Raw genomic sequence first — 19,811 nt, 5'->3', positions numbered from 1 at the left:
AACAGTAAGTCTTCAATAAAACCACACAAAACACCCACGACTGTACTGATTTATGAGACTTTTTGTTGTTTTGGAGCTAAGTAATACAGGTGCCTTCATGAGCAGTAGAGCATCTCTTTCCAATGTTCAAGAATTCCTACTCCTCATTCCATAGTAACCAAAAATCTGGAGATACTACCTTGCTAATTCTTTCCAGTCCACCCTTCCCATTTGATTCTTTCCTTCCTCAAACTGTCTTTCTATAATTTTATGTGGATCTCACCAAGGATTGCTGGCTGGATCTTGCTTTGAGGTTTATTCAAGTGACGGCTACTTGCAGGTATTTCAGAAAGTCCTATCTGTGTCCCATATTCCAAAAAAACTGTTGGCTTAAATGGTCCACATTTATTATTCCATCCTAGCTTTGTGTAAAACATGATTTATAACATAAGCTGTAAAATACTATGTGCTGCAGTTAAACCTGCAGGACAGCTCAATTGCTTAAATTATCTTGCCCATCAGATGAAAAGAATTAATTCACAACAGGTTAAGTGCCCTATAACAATTAGGAAAAAACCCCTTAAGTTCCTGATTATGTTTTGTCTTGACAAAGAAGAATTCTCTTTACAATCGTGTAAGTATTAAGACTTCCTAAGTCCAGCCAGGAGGAAGAGGCATTCCAAAGGCATCATTAAAAAGCAAATATTTCAGCTGTTTCAGCAAGGACTCTATTAACATTGGAGACATCAGCTGAGACATGAGCTGCTATCTGAATCAGTAATCAGAACTGAGAGTTACAAAAAATGCCTAGAACTGAATACAAGAAAAACCTTCCTTCAAGTCATGATCTTTCCCATCTGGTGAAGCAAAAGCCTGAGAATAGCCTGGATTGTCTAAACGAGCCAATCCCTACCTTGGGAGCAGCATAAGTTGCCCTGGGGGCTACCAGAACTTGAGGGGGTGTTTAGCTCAACAACAGACAGAAATCACCTCCAAGTAAGACGCAGCTGTAAGGTGTGTTACCATGTAATTTCTTTGTACCTACCTCCAAATACAGAAAATTTTTCCTTAAATTTTTCTGAGTATTAGGAATTCATTTTAGTATTACTTTGAGTTTATTCAAAGAGTGCAAAGGCTTCTGACCCCAAAATTTTACAAGATGCTCTTCTTGTAAATTATGAATTCTACTCTTGTAGCTTCTTTGGTGGCTGGTATCCTAAGCTCCCTGATTAGACAAGACACTACCCCATAGCCTGAACCTCTCTGCCAAGCAGGCGGACAGCGGAAAATGCCTGAGAGCCAAGGGTCTCTCTGGAATTCTGCCAACATTACTATCACACTGCTTCATACCAAGTTTTTTCTCAATTAAACCAGAGACTGCCCATCACCAGAACTGAGACCACTGAGAACAGATGCACCAGCTAGAGAATCCTATTGACTACTCATCAGATCCAACACTTCAACAAGATGCTATTCAAGGCGCTCTGAGGAATGTCTATGTTTGGGCTATAGAATCGATGGCAACTTAGCACACAGTTGAAGACAAACAACTTCATACAGCTAAATTGTAGCAAGTGAACTGCTGTGGTATGCCACCTTCTGTTTTGAAGACTAATTACTTGGTTTGCAGAAAAATAACTATGCACTGGATAATTTCCTTTTTCTGTGGCATGGGGTATTTCTACTTTGAAGACTGGCTTTTTTTTCCTCCTTTATAATGCTAGTGCACTCCTCCTCTGCCCTCTACTTGGCTCTTTGACAAATGTGTGAAATCTGACTATACTAATGTCACTTAATCTCTTTTAATTACCTAAATTGCTTCTTATTCAGATCCTGATCAACTCGGAGCCTCAGTCAAAAAAAAAAAAAGGCAGCATGTAGGGACATGATCTAAATCTAGAGAAGTCCTAATAATATGTATTAGAGGTCCTACCTGTATGACACAGTAACACCAGCAGCACAACTGCAGTAAAAATCAGAGGCATGCATAGAAAAAAAGGGCAAAAAAGAAGACAAGAGAAGTGAAAGGCTAGTAAAAAAGAAATAGTTAGAGTGGCCATGAGTGTAGAAGACAAAGAGGAAGACCACAAGAACTTCCAGTAATTGTGATGTTCTAATTAACAATGGAAAAGTTACAGCTGACTTGAAAAGATCTTGCACATACCAAAATTTCTGCCCCAAAATTGAAGTGACAGGTCATACAGCCAGAAGCCTAACTACACACATCTCCAGAGGTAAAACTGGAAATAATGTACCTTAATGAGGCAGAAGAAGAACGAGCTTACTCCGACAGTCTCTCCAAGATCTAAGAGACAACAGGGTCATATCGACATACTATTGCCCTTAAGAAGAAAACAGGGAAGGTGCCTATGCCCAGATGGAGGCATTGGGTGTTTTCAGTGTAATACACAAGAGCCATTATGCTGAAAATGGCTGAGAAGGAAAGCAAGGAAGTTCAAAACTACCCTTTTATGTAGAATAAATTTAGTCTGTTTTCTTGTAGAAAAATTTAAGCTCTCAATTTACAGGAGTTCAAAAATTTTCAATAAAAAAATTACGAACTATGGTGTTCTTCATTTAGGAGACACTATCAAACATAAGGCTTGATTCCAAATAGTAATTTGAGTGGAGAAAAAACCTCACTTTAGTAAGTAAAACCCCTCTGATTTCTTTTTTACCCCAGTTAAACAGAATACACTGAGAATTAGTATCTAAGAGAAAAACTCTTGAGAAGTACTGACAGTTCAGAAATACCAGAGGGAGTTCCTAGCAGGTGACAGCTAAGAAAAAAAATGTCCCTTCACCTATCTAATAGCTCTAAGAATTCCCAATACTGAGTTTCAATGGAAGTTTGGCCCAGAAGATGTTTTCGAAAATAAAACAGACATTTACTTTACAAGACAGCAATTGTCTGAGGGTTTTACAGATCAAACTTCAGAGTGCAAAAGGCTTCTTGGATAGAATGGAAATTGTGAAGAAAAGACTGTATTGTTATCTGAATGAAAATTATTCTAGAACAGAATTCATTTAAATATTAACTAAAAATGAAAATCTAAAAATATACTAGGGGAAGACAGGACACAAAAATAGACACAGAAAGGAGTAACTACATAAAAACATACACTAAGTCTCGTAACCTACCTGAAATTTCAATCACTCTAAGACCTCTGGAAAAACTCTAGAATGTGGCAATCTGAGCAGCATGAAGTGCATTAACAGGAAAAGAGACACCTAAAATTATTCTGTTTACTTTTATCTGATTACTCATCCACTGAGGTCTTAAAATACCCAAAACAGTATTCTATTTTCATGTTTTAATATATTTTTCTACAATAAAAATCAGACTGTAAATCTGTAAGATAAGCACGTAAGACAAGCATTTATTAAGAATTTCATGATGAATTATAAAAATTACTTAACTATAGAAAAAAATAAACCTAGTGCCAACATATGGGAATTGTTAAGCACAGCTTATTACCACTAAACGTTTTTTTCCTTTATCTAGAGATACAGAAGTGGATCACATGAAAGTACTAACTGACTACACTCTTCAAACATTGGAGAGGGGGAGGGGGGAAATCACTAACCAGGGTAACAGTGGGTCTCAAAATATAGTGTCTGGAACTGACACTACATGGAAATAGCTAACTACACTGTATTATTTGTTCTTATTTTAATCTGCTAAATCAGAATACCATACAACCATAAATGCATTATGGAAATTCCTACAATTATTTTTTACATTGGCAATTATTGCCACTTGTCACAAAGGTGCTACATGACTAAGAACAGACAAGATCAAGGCAATTTTGTGTCCAAGATATAAAATACAATCATGATGTTGTGGAATTGCTGGCCCTGTATTCTATTCACTGGACACTGCACATTGTATTCACTATATTCAAACAGCAGCAGATGTAAAGATACTCTTTCCACGAAAGTGGATAAAAATTATGCTAATGCCAAGCCATACAGTGGGAAAAGTGATGTGAGAAGAAATTAAGACTTAAATATAAGCAGCTAAGCTATGAAATAAAAACAACAAAAAAAAAAGGAAGTGGAGATGTGATATAGAAAGAGACAGCCAGGAGATTTTAAAAGGTAGTAACTTGTTTAAAACAATACCTTCCAAAACTGTGTATATGCACAAAATCAAGTAGTTCAAATATGCTTTTCTCTTACCTGAAAGATTTCCATCTGTTTCATCTGGCTGGAGACTAGCAACACTGGTAGAATCCATTCCTTGCTGGAGGTCCAAAATTTTCCTTCGTAGTTGTTCTATGTCACTCTCTTTACTATCCAGCTGCATCTGGAGCTCATTCCTGTACGTAGATTCTTCTGCTAGTTGCTGTGTTTATATACACATGCATAGTTACTGTGATACCAAAAATATGGCAGCAAAATATTCTGAAAACAAAACTCATTATTTTTTTAATATCTCTAGATACTTTTGATGGCATTAGCATAAATTATTATAGTAGAAGTGTTCGTTCAACCTTGGAAAAAAGTTAAATATCAAAGATTCAGCAATGCATTCCAGTACAAAACAGTCTGATTAATCTATTAAATTACCATTTGTTTTGAAACGGAGACCACCTACCAGTGAAATAAACTGCATAAATAGTATGCTACACAGTATTCACGTTTTTCGTCTTCATAATATATCAGTAACTTCCACAGTTAAGAATTTAGAAAGGGGAAATGAATGAGAACAAGCACAGCTGCACACTTGTCACGCTCTCTGCCTCACTAAAATTCTCTAGCCTAGAACATCTAAAACAGGACTTGTTATTTTTTCAAGTAGACTAGAAGCTACACATTTTTCCTGCGGAGGGAATTCCACAGTGTGACAAAAAAAACTGTTTACCGCTTGCATTTCATTGAGTTCCTTTTGGTATTTCACTACCATCTGATTGAATTTCTCTTTTTCTTGATTAAGCTCTAATTGAAGCTTTCGGTTTTCCTTCTCTTTCTTCCTCAAATCTTGCATGTTAGCTTTCTTTCTGTCTATTTTAAAATCTTTCCGATTCATTATCTCAGCCAGTTTGTTGACAGCCTGTTCAGAAAGAGAAAAAGGAAAACCAGTAAGAAAAATGATACATGCAAGCATGTTTCATACAAAACTTCTAAGTTCCTCTAGATACAGGATTCAATCAAAAAAAAATCTTCACCAACATAAACGGCCCTTATTCACGACAGAAGTAATGCTGAAAAGTACACAGCACCAAAACTTACTCTTTCATCTGTAAATATCAACAATGCATATTATACATCATGGTTAATATAAACTTAATCTCAAAGGAGCTAAAAGTTAGTTGCACAAAAACCAATAAACTGAAAATATAACTGATATGCAAAGTATGTTGTTATTATATTGCATAAAAAGTTATACCTGCGTCTTCAGAGTTCTTTCAGTGTTAATGCTCTTCTCATAATGCATTCTAATATTATTGATTTCCTCCTCTTTTTTCATTTTGTATTCTGTTAAAATAATATTCAACTTTGAGATGTTTTAGGAGAAGGTAAATATTTCTAAGCTTAATCACTTCTATAATTGCATCTTCCCCCCCCACCCCCCGCCATTTTCCTGTTGTGTCACTTAAAGTGCAAAATAGTTTGCAACGATAAAGGTTACCGGTTTAATGCTACTGTAATGGTAGAAAATACCAGAAGGATATCTCAGAAAGGCACCAAGATGAAATACTAAAGCCAACATATGTATTTTTGTTTCCTGGTGATGACTAAGGTTGTTGCCCCATTTCCTTCGTGTTTGCACTACCAAAAGCGTCTCTGCAGTACCAAAAATTAAGTCAGTACCCACACAGAATAAGACCGATATGACTGGACTCACATTCAGTACAGATTCTCAAATCAGGCATAAAGAGAACATGGGGAAAAAGGCTTTCTTTAAAAAAGGAATGACTTATGTTCCCCCCACCCTTCCCACACACCAGTTACTCAATTCTACCAATCTTTCTATCACACCTTCAGTCTGCTGAGTTGTTCCCAAAGTTTCTAGAAGTATGCATTTCACTGATAAGGATTTCTCCACCAAAACTACAAACAGTTAAAGAACAATTTTCAAGTACTTAAAAGTAACAAACTCCATAAACTAAAAAATACTGAAAACTGCTTGCTCACCCAATCCCTGCTATTACGGAAATGCAGAACTAAGGGAAAATATTTTTGTATGCCTTCCTGCCTACATAATGTTTGCGACAACACTGGCAACACAACAGATAAGGCCTTTACTTTCATAGTCAACAGATATTAAAGCATGCATTCTGATTTTATAATGCTTGCTCAAATGCAAAACCATGGGAGTAAACTGAATAATAAAGTAACTTCCCATATAGTCAGAATGCATGTAAATACAATGCCAATCCACTGATATGTGTGAGATTGCAACTTAGATTCTGGATCTAAGTGAGATCTTAAGGAAGTTGAAATACTGATACTGCTTTACTGTAAATACCGGAGATAGAAACAAAAGCTTTAATAAATACATTGTGTGCAATATGGAATTAGTAAAATACTTTTCCTTAATAACTTACATGCACACAAGGGCATGGCTGGCAGAAGGGGGTTAGACAGACAATATATGGATGAGCTGTACTGGACAGGCATTCCTGACTATGCCTGCAGGAACTTAGTGCTAACTTGTTTTTAAAAGTGAGGAGGGACTGTGAGCAGAAACTCACTTTTTCCTACCTCCTACAGCTGAGGTTTGGAAATGTAAGCTATACTGTAGAAAGAGTGGCCATTTACATGGAATATACATTTTCAAGATGAAAACAATGACTTATATTATTTTTCATCAAGCCTAAATAATAGGGATATCTTCCTAAATAAATAAATATCTTCCTAAATAAATAAATATTTCTTCCTAAATAAATAAATAACTTCCTAAATTAACAGCAATATCTTCTCCCATTTCCATTTTGCCACATATGCTTCAAATTCAATTCCACTTCATAACAGATGATTTACAACTCCAAACATGACATACCTTCCTCCTGTTTCTTAATTTTTTCACTGATCTCTGAATTTTCCTTTGTTATTAAATCAACATCTTTGGTTAATGTGTTATTAGTTTCTTCCAGCTAAATGAAAACAAACACATTTTAAAATAAAGAACTTGCCTTAAATTCTAAAATATTTGTAATACTATTATTTTAAGTACCCTTAAATGTATAACAGCCATTTACTTGGAATGCCTTCTTCAGATTATATATAAAAAAATCTGCTTACCTTTCAAACCTGAATTTTTTAAAAATCGTACTTTTCTTCTAAGTTGTCTTGATTTACCAGAAGGCTCAAAATACACCTGCCCCAGAAAGAATTCTTTTTTTTTTTTTTTTTTAAGTGATCTTTGTAGAACTGACAACACGGTAGTATATAATTAAAACCTCAACTTAAGCAAAATTAGACTATCAGTTATTTAATGTGGCAATTTTCAATTAATTTGTGGTACTCTGGAAGAAGTAGAGGCCTGATCCTCTGAATCCAGAGAGAAGAAGTAGTAGTACCTAGAGGCCTGATCCTCTGAATCCAGAGAGAAAAGCAGCTGATAGATGATACAATTCAGCATTCAAGGCTAGAGTACATTCAGGGCATCTGCTTTAAATCAGCATAAAAATAAAACAAAATTTGGTCTAAGTCAAAGCATCCATAGGTAAATATGTACATAGGTTTGCGGAAAAAAAAAAGGAAAGGAAAGGAAAACCATTACACTGAGTATGTTAGCTGACAGAAGACACAGTCAGGGTCACTTTGCTAACCACTTAACAAATACATATTAAAACCAGACATAATTGCATTCCTGAAAAAAGGTTTTGTTTGAAGCCTAAAGAAATGGTTGTATATTGAGCTGTCTGCCAAAATTATCAGAATATTTGAAACCAACAAACATATTGGCAAGAAGGTATTCCTTTGATGCCACAGAGAGACAGTCTTCTAAATGCTTCTTAAGAAATGGTGGCATTCTGGAGATTTCAAGCTTATAAAAGAAAACACATTTAACAAACACTACTTCCACTATCTTTACATAGAAATGCAATATCCATGGTAGCGCTAATGAAAAGCTTTGAGCAATTGATCCAAGTTAAGTTACGCCTAGAGTTTTACTGAAGTTTTACACCTCCAGGATTCTTAAGCAAATCTGCATAGCTGATGCTAAATGGGAAAAAACAATAATGATAAAATAACTATGCTATATATGGCTTGCTATTTGAAACTCCTCAGTTAAGACATTTATCAACCTGATGCTAATACTCAAGAGTAACGCTATAAAGTTCTCTTCAAAAACTACAGTTTGGGTTTTGTTTTTAAATAAGTTTACCAGTGGGAAGAAACTCAAGACTTCCAACGTTTTTTTTTTTTAAAGACTAAGTAATTTTGCAATAAGAGTCTCTAGTACACAGGTGCACAAATTTACAGGATTTTAAAAATACATTTGGCAATGACAAGAAGTAATTACAAAAGGCTTAGTAACTGAATTATAGACATTTGCTGGCTTTTCAACCTGGCTTCACCTCAGATTGATCGAGTCAATGTTTCTTTGGGAGTTCACATGATGTCATTTAAATGTTTAAGGTTCCAACTGAGTCCAAAACTCAGATACTTAAATAATTATCACTTATGACCACAAGAAGACTTTATAAATTAAGATAAAATGATAAATTTCTATTTCCAGCTGGAGGATATATATAGGTATTAATTAGAGTGGAATAATTTACCCTTCTTATGATGCTGTCCTTATCGGTCATTTCTTGCCTGTGTCTTGATGCTGCTTTTTTGCTTTCCTGACTCAGTTCAAAATACTGTTCTTCAAGGAGTGCTCGTGCCAACCGTTCTGACTCAGCTTTGGTTTCAGCTAAATCCAACTGGGTAGTGAGCGTTTCTCTGTAAAAAGGACATTAAGATTTTGTTCTCATATGCAAAACATTCCACGTTTTCAGGAAGACTAACAAACCCAAATTATACCATTCAGCTAATTGTCATTATCTTCGTTTCTTAAGAAAAAGAAGATGTACAAAACCACACTCTGTACACTTGTATCTTTTGATGGTCCACACAAGCTACAGCAGCAAGCTTACTACAATTCAGTTAAAATTTCAATTTCATATCCATGAAACACCAACCCTTAGGAACCACGTGTCAAATTTTCCTGCCTTTGAAGATTAAAAAATAAAATTAAATTGCATGTACAGTGTGGTCAAAAGATACTTAACCCTGTCAGTATTAGCTACCTTTTCACATAAGATTACTGCTCATGAAGATGTGTGCTCCAGACTGTTTGAACAATACGGAAAATGGCATAAAGTTTCTGAAAACATACAGTGGTTCTATCCCTATGCAATCTTTTGCAGAAAGGCTTGCAAATTCTATCTACAGCTTGAGAGGCAGGAGGCAGTAACTCAGGTGCAGTATCTCATTAATGTACACACAACTTCTAATCAGTTCAGCGTACAAGCCAAACTTTCTTGCTCTTGCTTGGAGTACAGGCGGAGCTCCTATATAGTTGCCTGCAAAGAAACCCACATAAAGCATGGTGGCCAGTCTAGCACCCGCAAGTCAGATGTACCCAGCAACATGTGCCACAGCCCACAGCATGCCGAGATAGAAGTGGCAATACATTACTGCAGTATGGGCTCATGACAGATGCCCTTCCAGAACTGCAAAATAAAAAGAGATTTATGCAATGAAATACGTATTGCTATGGAGTCCACTGATCTGATACATCTGTAGTAGATACAGGCCTCTACTGTAAAAAGGTAACTGTTGAAGTATACTCGGAGTTTGCCACAATTCCCATAGTTGTATACAGGTGAAAAATGTTTATGATGAACAGAAGATTGTGGAGAACAGTGAGGGAACAGAATAAAAGGAGTCTATAAAAATAAGTAAGAAGGGGGGGGGGGAACCCCCACCAAAAAAGCGACAAGAGGACTAAAGGAAGTCTCTCCTTCCTTCCCTCCCCCTCGTTTTTTCAAGTTGGATACTACTCCTGAACAACTTTGCATAGACAGGTATTTTCCTCCTACATCATATTTATTAACCCAACATCTTTTCTTTCTCCCTTTCGTAGCCCACCGAAATGCATCATGAACACTGTACATAACCTCCTCACTTCAGATTGTTTTGCAATGCTGATGCTCAAATAGAACAAGAGACCCAGACATTAGAAGACAGAAATTCTGCTTCATGCATAAGGCTACAGTCTCCTCCTTCAGAAAAAATATATATTAAATAAATTAATAAATTGGAAAAGCAAGCTTAAAAAACTCCTTTCCTTATTTGCTAACTTAGAAAGTAGTACATCACAATTAATGGTTGTTGGATTAACTGGTTTTGCTGTAATCATAAGTATACTAAACTTAGAATTCATAGTATATTCATTATCTTTTTCTCAAGTTATTTTATTGGCTATAGAAATATACCAAGTAATTATCAGGATAATACAATCAAATAAAATACCACAAATTGTAATGTTTTTTCAAAATTTTGCATCTTCCTAAATTCTCAGAAGTCATCATTCTTCTTCCAGACATTACAAAGAGCAGTCCAAAGCAAATATGAATAACCAAATATGAATATTTGGCTTTGTGAGTCAGCATAGGTAACATCCTATGTCTTTGCCATCTTATAAGGTGTTATGGAACACTTTTGAGACCTGTCTTTTTCTGAAGGAATTAAACATTTTAAATCTGATTCAAAATCTTCATGAGTGAGACCATACTATATGGAAAAAGTTATGTCTATTTGAGAAACACAATGGGCATACTTTTCATTTTGCAATTCCTGCATTTTTCTTTGAGTTTCTTTATTCTTTTCATCAATTTCCTCTTTCAGTTCCTTAACCTGAGTTTTGTAAAGTGTCTGTAAAAGAAAGCATAAAAAAAAGACTCATTATTCAAATTCCATAGTGAAATTCTTCATTGTTTTGGTACTGGTTGGTTTGAATCTGTCAACCCCCAACACATGCCAGTACTGTCTTTAATAGAATTTCCTCCTTCCTGCCTGAGATGCTCCTTTCCAGTTTCCCTTGTGTAGGGAACTGATGTGACCAGGTTAGTTTTCAATTTTCTAGTCTGTTTTCCTACATAGTTATACAAACACACCTGCTAACAAAAGGGAAGGAAGGCACTAGGAGACAGCTGAACAGGTCTCTTGGAGACAACAGGACAAAACTGTGTCCTCTTGTAGCATCGCTGTCTCAAAATGTTAGTCAAACAAGCCTAATACTGTCCTATGCTTCCACCTGTATTCTGTTTGTATCCGTGTATCTTTTCTCTTAGACTGTAAGTTTTTTGTGTACAGACTGACTTTGTCTTAATAACTGATTCAACAGAGGTCTGATTTACGTGAATGACTTCTGTTCTTAATTACTATATTGTTATTAACTCCACCAGTAATTCTGAAAGTTAAAATTTGATTGTCTACAGTAAAGTACTTATGCTAAATATTCAGACTGAATTATTAATGTCTTATTTAAACTACATGCTAGTTAAAAAAGAGAAAACTGAGAACAAAGCCACAATACTCTGGATCTTCTTATTAGCAGCATGTTATGGAGAAATGCACAAAAATCTGTAACGCATAATGAAATTACAATCATATGCAGTTTAGTAAGCACAAAAATTTTTATTGCCCCTCCAAGGAAGAAATGAATTTAAAGTACTTCCCGAAGTGAAATGAAACTGTCCATATTCACAAATGTATTTGAAGTTCAGGTGTTACAGAACATCTCATGCTATTGTTTCTTTTCACAGAAATGAAACAGATCAAACTAAATCTATGAAATACACATTTTGGCTACCTGGAGTACCAAATAAGGCTCTTCAGGTACTTGGGTACAGAGAAGGTATCTTTTTAGAAGGATGAGGAATACGTGCAGAATGCTACTGGATCTATGATTCTTAAATATACTTGTGGTAGATCAATAGCATGGAATATATTCCAGTAAGTATGGAGATTTTGAACTCTCTACAAAGTTTGTATTTACGTCCGCAAAATATCTCTTTTCCAACCTCAAGATAGGAACTACTCTGATGAATAATTCAGATAAGAGTTACTCAATGTAATATATAAGATTTGACAAACAACTACAAAGCAACATATTGGACAGACTATCTAATGTTCTCTAATTTTTTTTGTTCATTGTTTGTATTTCAAACAGGATTTTGTGAACTGCTGATTTATGACAGGCTGTTATTTACATTTAAAAACTTTTAGTATGTAAAACTATTCACTGTTCAATGATTTCACCTCAAAATGTAGCACTCACAATTCTTTGCAAGTCTTACCGAAAAATACTGCTCAGCTTCAAGCTGATCCTGAAGCTCACGCATTTGACCTTCATTTCCTCTGTACTGTCTTTGAAGGAATAAAAAAGGAAAACATGTAAAAAGTCAGCTACTAACAAATGACAGACTATTTCTAACCAGAACAGCATCCTACGAAGATCTTACATCTGCACACCTATTATTTCACAAAGACCAACAGTTTGCTGTATCCTAAAATTCTGATTTAATTACATTCCTTATTCTACCCTGATGATCGTTTCAGTACGTAATTTAGAAGACAAGTAGTATTCTAAATGGAGAAATATTAAGTCAGCTGAAGGAAGATATAGAAGCCTAATGAATGAAAAATGTCTTCAGTCAGCTTAAGAAATGTTAAGAAAAAGAATCGGGTAAAGGGGGAAAAAAGCTATTGACTCCCATGTAGTAAAACTAAAAGTCGCATATGATAATAAGTAGTATCACAGTCAATCCATAAAGAAGTCACTCAAATAAAAGTGGCATACATATATGCCTTGACATAGAATGATGAGCCAAGAATTGTTCTGCATCATAGCTCATAAAAATATTCCAACACTGAAGGCTACATACAGAAATCATAACATGCAGCTAAAAATATTCTTTTAGTTTAGGAAAAAATACACCAGCGAACTTTTTTCACTAATAGAAACAGGCAAAACAGTACATGTATAATTAAGCAACTTTTTCCATTTTACTTCAGATTTTTACTTACTTAGCAAGTTGAGCCAATTCAAATTCCAGTAATCTCTTTGCTTCCAACAATGTATTGATTTCCTGTTTCAGCTGCTTCTCAGAACCCTTCAAGTTATCTGCTTCAAAAGCTTGCGCCTTTAACTCATTCTGTGCCATTATTCGCTTATTTGTCTCTTGTTCTAGCTGAAGTGTTAGATTCTTTACCTAAATGAGAAATATTTCAATTTAGGAGGGTTTGCTGAATAACCAATTGCATGTGGTTGAAAGTGTTTCATATATGGATTATTTTATGTCAAACACCATTGCCTAGATGCTACACATTATACAATATGTAAAAATATTCCTAAATCACCAAACACTTCAGTGCAATAATCTTATGGAAAGCTGCTACCCTTACAGAACATAATGATACGATGCCCCACGATGATAAAGCTTCCCCATACTTAGCTTATTTCAAAGTCCCAAATGTGTTTTATCTTACCTTAAAGGCAACAATGGAAGAAACCCAAATTGTCTGCTGAAAGGTTCTGCAAACCTCTGTGGATTTCAGGTCTTAAAAACTTCTCACCCTAGAAAAAACTGCAGCCTACCAGCTATATAAAAACTAATTTACACAAGTCATGACCCCTAAAGAAAGGTGTTACAACCTTCATTCCCAGTGTCCTGTAAAGAACAAGTAAGGATGAAACTAGTATTCTTACTACCTAGTTTTCACACTCGATATTCTAAAATTGCATTTCCTCGAACAAATCCTTTTCTGGAGAATGCAAACTCAGAACTGCAAACCATCCAAACCAATCAGACTACACAGTCAAAGTTACAAGCAAGTTTTTCCTTTAATAAAAGAAAAGGAAATACAAAAATTTGCATCATACTAAATTAAGGACTCCAATATGTAAGGCAACCAAGAGCTAAGAAACAAGCGGAAATTACCTAACACTATTTAAGCCAACAACTGTCTTCAGTTCTGCTGAGAGGTGTATTATACAAGGAGCTCAGTGTAAGTGAATTTAATTTTCTATTCCTCAATGCAACTATAATTTCTTATTTATATAGAAAATTGTCAGTGATGAACATTTTACTTACTTCATCTTCCAGTCTTTCCTTTTGCTCAAGAAGGTGTTCCAGTTTCTGCTGAGATTGCTTCAGGTCAAAGTCCAGCATGGAACACTGTTTTTCAGCTTGAACTATTCGATTTTCTGCCTTTTCTCTTGCTGCCCTTTCTTCCTTTACTTTTTTTTCCATTTCTAAACAAGATTAAGGAAGAAAAACAACAAAAATGAATATGTAGCATCGCAAGAATGCTTTTGTAAATGCAGTCTTAAATATCCCAATATTTTTCAGACCCTTTTGCTCAGCTATTTAAGCTCTTCTTTTGTTAGATGGACTGATTACTGAGTAAAAAATTCCTGGCATTATTACAAGAAACACTAAAAAAGCAATATAATTCCAATTTGCATTCAAAGCACTAGATTATCATCATGATAACTGAAAGACAAATAGTGAAAGAAATAAAAAATGCAGATTCTTGAAGTAATGATTATGAAATAAAGGCAAAGCTTAATTTTCAGGAATGGATAGTAGAGGGAAAGAAAAGAAATGCTACCATTCATGTTAGCTTTCTGAAAAGTTACAAACTACACATGCAGATACCGATGACCTTCACAAAGAAAACCTGATGGGCTCAACTGAGAGATCAAGACACATCTTTGATTAATGGATATGTATCTATAAAAGAAACTTTACCGCTTCAGACAAGCCTAATACAACACTGATATTTTTAATGCAGTTACACAGGAATGAATGCTCCAAGACATCTGCCTTGATAATGCATTCTTTCAATTCCGTTTAGATTCAATAGCATTTTAGAAGCCAAGGAAGGCTTTGAATTGCAAATGCAGTAAGATATTAAAAACATTTCAGAAACAATGCAATTTTTATGGTACAAGTACCATGTCAGAGATAATAATTTAATATGTGTAGTTTTCATTACATATGTTTTAAGATTTTGATATGCATTTTCTTTATACAAGGGATTAAACACTTGTATAAGAGTACTACATTATAAGACATCATAATCAAAATACCTTTTATTATGTATTTACCTGAAACTTGCAAGAAACACTTACCACACATTGCAACTGATCTTGCCTCCTCTATTGATTGATGTTTGTCAGTTAACCGAGCTTTAGTCACTTTGTGTTCATTTACTTCCTGTTCTAACCGGTCTTGTAATGATTTGAGTTTGTAGTTCAAATCTATCTCTAAATTATTCTTTTCCTAAAGATAAGAAAAAAAGTTACCAGATTTTTATAATATTTCTATAATATCTGAGGGAATCACAATTCCTTTCTTCCTTTTTTTAGTGTTAACTTTTTGTTATTAAGAAATTATCAATGTTATTTTCCATGCTTAATAAAGAATGGCAACAGACAAAAACTGTACTCAGTGCTCTGGAGAAAACTTCATTAACTTTTTTCAGTAGTCTATAAATTCATAAGATAATGGAAACTTCTCAGCTTGAGTAATTAGTAGTCACTTAAATTGGAAACATACAACTAAGCCACCGACAACACTAGAGCACAGAGGAATTTGAATTATTGTTAACTGGATGCAATTCTGTTATTTCACTGTTGGGATTGACAGCCATTAACAGTAACTCATTAAATAAGCACTGGAGATGAGCTTTGAGAGACAAGGACTTGCCTTTGGATCACTGCTTCACGTAACACCAAATGAGAACGGTAACTGCTTGCATCCTCCCTCATAGGTAGTCATATCTCTCTGGCTTATTTGGATAAAGACCACACAGCACAGCAAGTCTTTACCTGACCTCAAAACATAAAGCTAACTATGTAGCCTATCTGGAAAAAGAGTGCAGGATTTCCTTTTACTCTTCTTTACTTGTTTCTCCATCTTGGGGCGGGGATCAGAGATGTTAAGGAACATGCTGCTACCATTCTTTAGGAAGGAAGGAAGGAAAAAAATTGAAACGGTTCAGCTCCTAAGTTGATCAAAAGGTCTGGCACTGATCCAGCCAAATTAAAATCCAGTAAAAGCAGAAATTTAAATTTCAGGTTTTTAAAAAGTTCAATTCATAGATTTTCAGGAGGCAGGTCTCTGCAGCAATAGTTAGGCAGGCAGAACAAAAATTACTTGCTACTGGCGGAAGGGCTGGAGCGTTGAATCAGTGATCGTGAATGACAAACATGAATTTTACACCCAAAGCTACAAGTAAGAACTATCTAAGGACTAGTGAGACTTACCATCCTGCTGAGATTGTAAATTAGCACTATTTAGTTAATCATTTTAACACAAGACTGAGTTAGAGCAAGAACACAGGACTTAGCAACATCAATAAATACTATTTGAAAATATAGTCAAAAGCTGACAAAGAACATTAGCCTCAGCATCATTTTACCATACCCTTTCTGAATGATTAAGCATATCCTGTGCTTGTTTTCTTTCCACTTCCACTCTTTCGAGATTGTTTTTAACGTGTTTTACTTCTTCTTGTAAAGTTGTAATCCGAACTGCCATAAGAAATAAAATATCATTCAATATTAGTTACTTGATTTAGATCAATAGGCTTTTCAACCTTTACTTAGATTTCTGGGCCCCTAAATTATTTACACCTTCACATTTCTCAGATATGCAAAGGCTGTACATTGTAAAGGAAACTGATCTTTTCAGCCACTCCTTATGCATACCATTAGTAACAATTCACAAAAAACAATCACATGCAAAATTTGGTACCTGCCTTCCATCACTCCCAATATCTAATATGCAAAATTTCTTCCATTAATCCAAGTTCTCCTTGCTATGCAAGAAGCAGCTTTTCTGATGGTACCTCCACTAATATGTAGATAAGGCACATTACACAGAAAGTCAGTCTCAAATGGATCTACAGGTACTAATAGAATATGTATTCACCTAACTGTGACTTAAGTGGTCTGCCATGGATAGAGGAACCATTCCCCGTCCCCCACAGCATCTACCACAAGACCCTGTGTGGCATCATGAGTTTATACTAAATACTAAGTAGAATCACAGTATGGTTTGGGTTGGAAGGGACCTTTAAAGATCATCTAGTCCAACCCCCCTGCCATGGGCAGGGACACCTTCCACTAGATCAGGTTGCTCAAAGCCCCATCCAGCCTGACTCTGAACACTTCCAGGGATGGAGCAACCACAACTTATCTGGGCAACCTCTTCCAGTATCTCACCACCGTCACCATAAAAAATTTCTTCCTTATATCTAATGTAAATCTACTCTCTTTCAGTTTAAAACCATTGCCCCTTGTCCTGTCACTACAGGCCCTGGTAAAAAGTGTCTCTTCATCTTTCTTATAGGCCCCCTTTAAGTATTGAAAAGCTGCAATAAGGTCTCCCCCAAAGCCATAGTAGTAGTAGTAGTAGTAATGTGTGTTTGTGTACATATATATGCGCATGCCAAAGCAGTAGTGTGTATATATATAAGCTGAAGTACTAGTATATATGTCTAGACTGAAGAATTTGCATTAGCTCCTTTAAAATAAATATATTAAAAATATTTTTCATTACTTTATATTACACTTAATATCTTAAATACAGTATACAAAAATATACCTATCAATTCAAATACATCTGTCTACAGTACAGTCCGCTTCACTTAATTTTTAAGCATAAAGAGACATCCTGGCAGTATGTAAGAAACTATGAGATAGGAGAAGAGAAAGTGTTCCTAGATCTTATAATTTTCTCATTCATTTTAAATGTACTTTTAAAAACAGCTGCATGAGTATTTGAATTGCATAAAGCTTTTTGGGTATATACCAGCAAAGCACCTTAACCGTACATCCTTCAGAAAAAGATCCTTTTCCTGCAGGCTGCTGAATTGGATGTGGTCAAAAACACATTTTGAAGTGCACATAATAGTCTTCTCGTGCCATTTGTACCCCCTGCTTGCAATTAACAACAGACTGGATCAAACTACACTCAGTCATTTCAGAGGAACTTTACAATCATTCAACTGAAATTGATTTACTGTATTGAAGCACAGTAAACAGGCAACTTGATTCTTGATAGTTCTTTCTTTGTGCTAGCAAAGTTTACCTTAAAAAAACAAAACCAAAGTCCTCAACAAAAGATTGTGCCTCATGGAAAATGATTTTCAATACTGCAGACAGATGGTTTAAAATGACAAGTTAAGAGGCAGGATTCATTAGCATAGGCAGAGTCATGAACTAATGTATGTGAATAGTTTCTAGTAAGTACGAAGAGTCAGAAGTACAAATGGTAAAAAGTTCAAGCACGCTGAAAAAAGGGATTGCACAACTGCACCCCTTACTATGCTCTTCATCTTGCTTATAAAGTAATGTAGAAGCATCATAAAAGAAAACAAATGCAATTTAACAACAAAATAGCTTTCTCCACAAATGAAAGAAGAGAAAGTGCAGGGTACGTCAACTTGGCTACTGCACCAAGGCAGTAAGACAGAGTGTTGTGTCTTCTCTAGCGCTGTATCAGCTTTCATATTTTTGTACCACTGGACTCAGACTTTTAGTCAGGGCAGGCCCATAGACTTACAATCAGTGGTTTCCTACTCTGATTTTGATACTCTCCCTCCCAAGAGCCGCTCAGACATGATCGGGAAGCAAGATCCAGTCTTCAGAAATTGTTCTGTTAAGTCATACTCAGTTTGCAGGGTGGCTTTCCTCTCTTTATGTAACTGTAGTTTATTTAATAATGCAGGGTTATCACAACTTTTTTGGTAAAGTATAAATACAGAAGAATTACCCTGTAGTTCTCCAATCATTTCAGATCCATGACTTCTGTCCCTTCGTTCCGACTCCAAAGCTGCTTGCAGTTGGTAATAATCTTTCTCCACCTGCAGTTTTGTGCTTTCTAGAACTCTGCACCTTTCCTGCAGTTCTCTGTTCAGTGATTCTACCTGACTTAATGACTTGCTCATTTCTGTGTTACCCTTTCTCAGTCTTGCTGCTGTATCCGATTCTGTCCTCAGCAAATCATTTGCTTCTTCTAGCTGTTAAAATACAACAGACAAGAATCTCAAATATAAAAATTAATGGGACCAGTTTTGTTATACTTGAATGCTCAATACTGCTTCTCAAATCTAAGAAATAATGAAGACAATGAACAGAAGCAACATACTTGTTTTTGTAATTGCGTTATCTTCTCATTTGTAATTTGGGAATGCTGGCTGATTTTTTTCAAGTCTTCCATCTGATCTTTTAGTGTGGACACTAAAGAAAAATTACACCATTAATACATCAGATTAAAAGAAATCCTTAGGGGTTTTTTTGTTTGTTTTTGTTTTTTACACAAACACGCTCCAATAAATTCTTGGCAAATAATAGGTCTTTCGTTGACTTTTTGGTTCTTATATACATTTTTAGGTCAAATTCTGTGCTTGCAGAACAACAATGCACACTGTAGAGAACAGAATTTGAAAATAAGAAAAATATTGTGTTCTCATTAAAACTCAAATAAAAATAAACTCAAAATTTGCGTTCATTATTTGAAAAGATCCCTTTAAAGTTGCATAGCACTTAAGATGCTAAGGTAGTAAATTATTCCCCAAAACACATCATACACCTCATCAGTGTCAATTGGACAACATGGCATACCTTCATTTTCCACATTCCGTCTTTTTTCATTCTCTTGTTCAATTTTTCTTTGGTAGTCATTTATCTTATGTTGCAATACCATCTTTTCCTTCTCAATCTGAGACACTGTTGATTCCAAGTTCTTTCTTTGATTTCCCTAAAATTAAAAGCATTGGTATTTTCTATTTACATTTTAAGGAATGAT

General features: G+C 35.2%; 1 protein-coding gene across 1 annotated transcript in view; it reads right to left on the bottom strand.

Moving 5' to 3' along the window:
• Positions 1–19,811, bottom strand: part of ROCK1 (Rho associated coiled-coil containing protein kinase 1) — a 93,294-nt gene that overhangs the window by 17,035 nt on the left and 56,448 nt on the right. The window contains exons 15-28 of the mRNA XM_072852661.1: positions 19,628–19,763; positions 19,152–19,243; positions 18,777–19,023; positions 16,425–16,531; positions 15,128–15,278; positions 14,085–14,245; positions 13,018–13,202; positions 12,288–12,357; positions 10,766–10,860; positions 8,718–8,883; positions 6,989–7,082; positions 5,372–5,460; positions 4,847–5,035; positions 4,162–4,327 (exon numbers count right to left, since the gene is read on the bottom strand). Coding sequence (XP_072708762.1) covers positions 4,162–4,327; positions 4,847–5,035; positions 5,372–5,460; positions 6,989–7,082; positions 8,718–8,883; positions 10,766–10,860; positions 12,288–12,357; positions 13,018–13,202; positions 14,085–14,245; positions 15,128–15,278; positions 16,425–16,531; positions 18,777–19,023; positions 19,152–19,243; positions 19,628–19,763 — 1,948 coding nt within the window. The remainder of the gene's footprint in view (positions 1–4,161; positions 4,328–4,846; positions 5,036–5,371; positions 5,461–6,988; positions 7,083–8,717; positions 8,884–10,765; positions 10,861–12,287; positions 12,358–13,017; positions 13,203–14,084; positions 14,246–15,127; positions 15,279–16,424; positions 16,532–18,776; positions 19,024–19,151; positions 19,244–19,627; positions 19,764–19,811) is intronic.

Source organism: Ciconia boyciana, chromosome 2 (genome assembly GCF_034638445.1).
Source record: "Ciconia boyciana chromosome 2, ASM3463844v1, whole genome shotgun sequence".
NCBI lineage: Eukaryota > Metazoa > Chordata > Aves > Ciconiiformes > Ciconiidae > Ciconia > Ciconia boyciana.
Note: the sequence above shows the minus strand (reverse complement) of the source record. Positions and strands in the feature narration are given on the sequence as shown.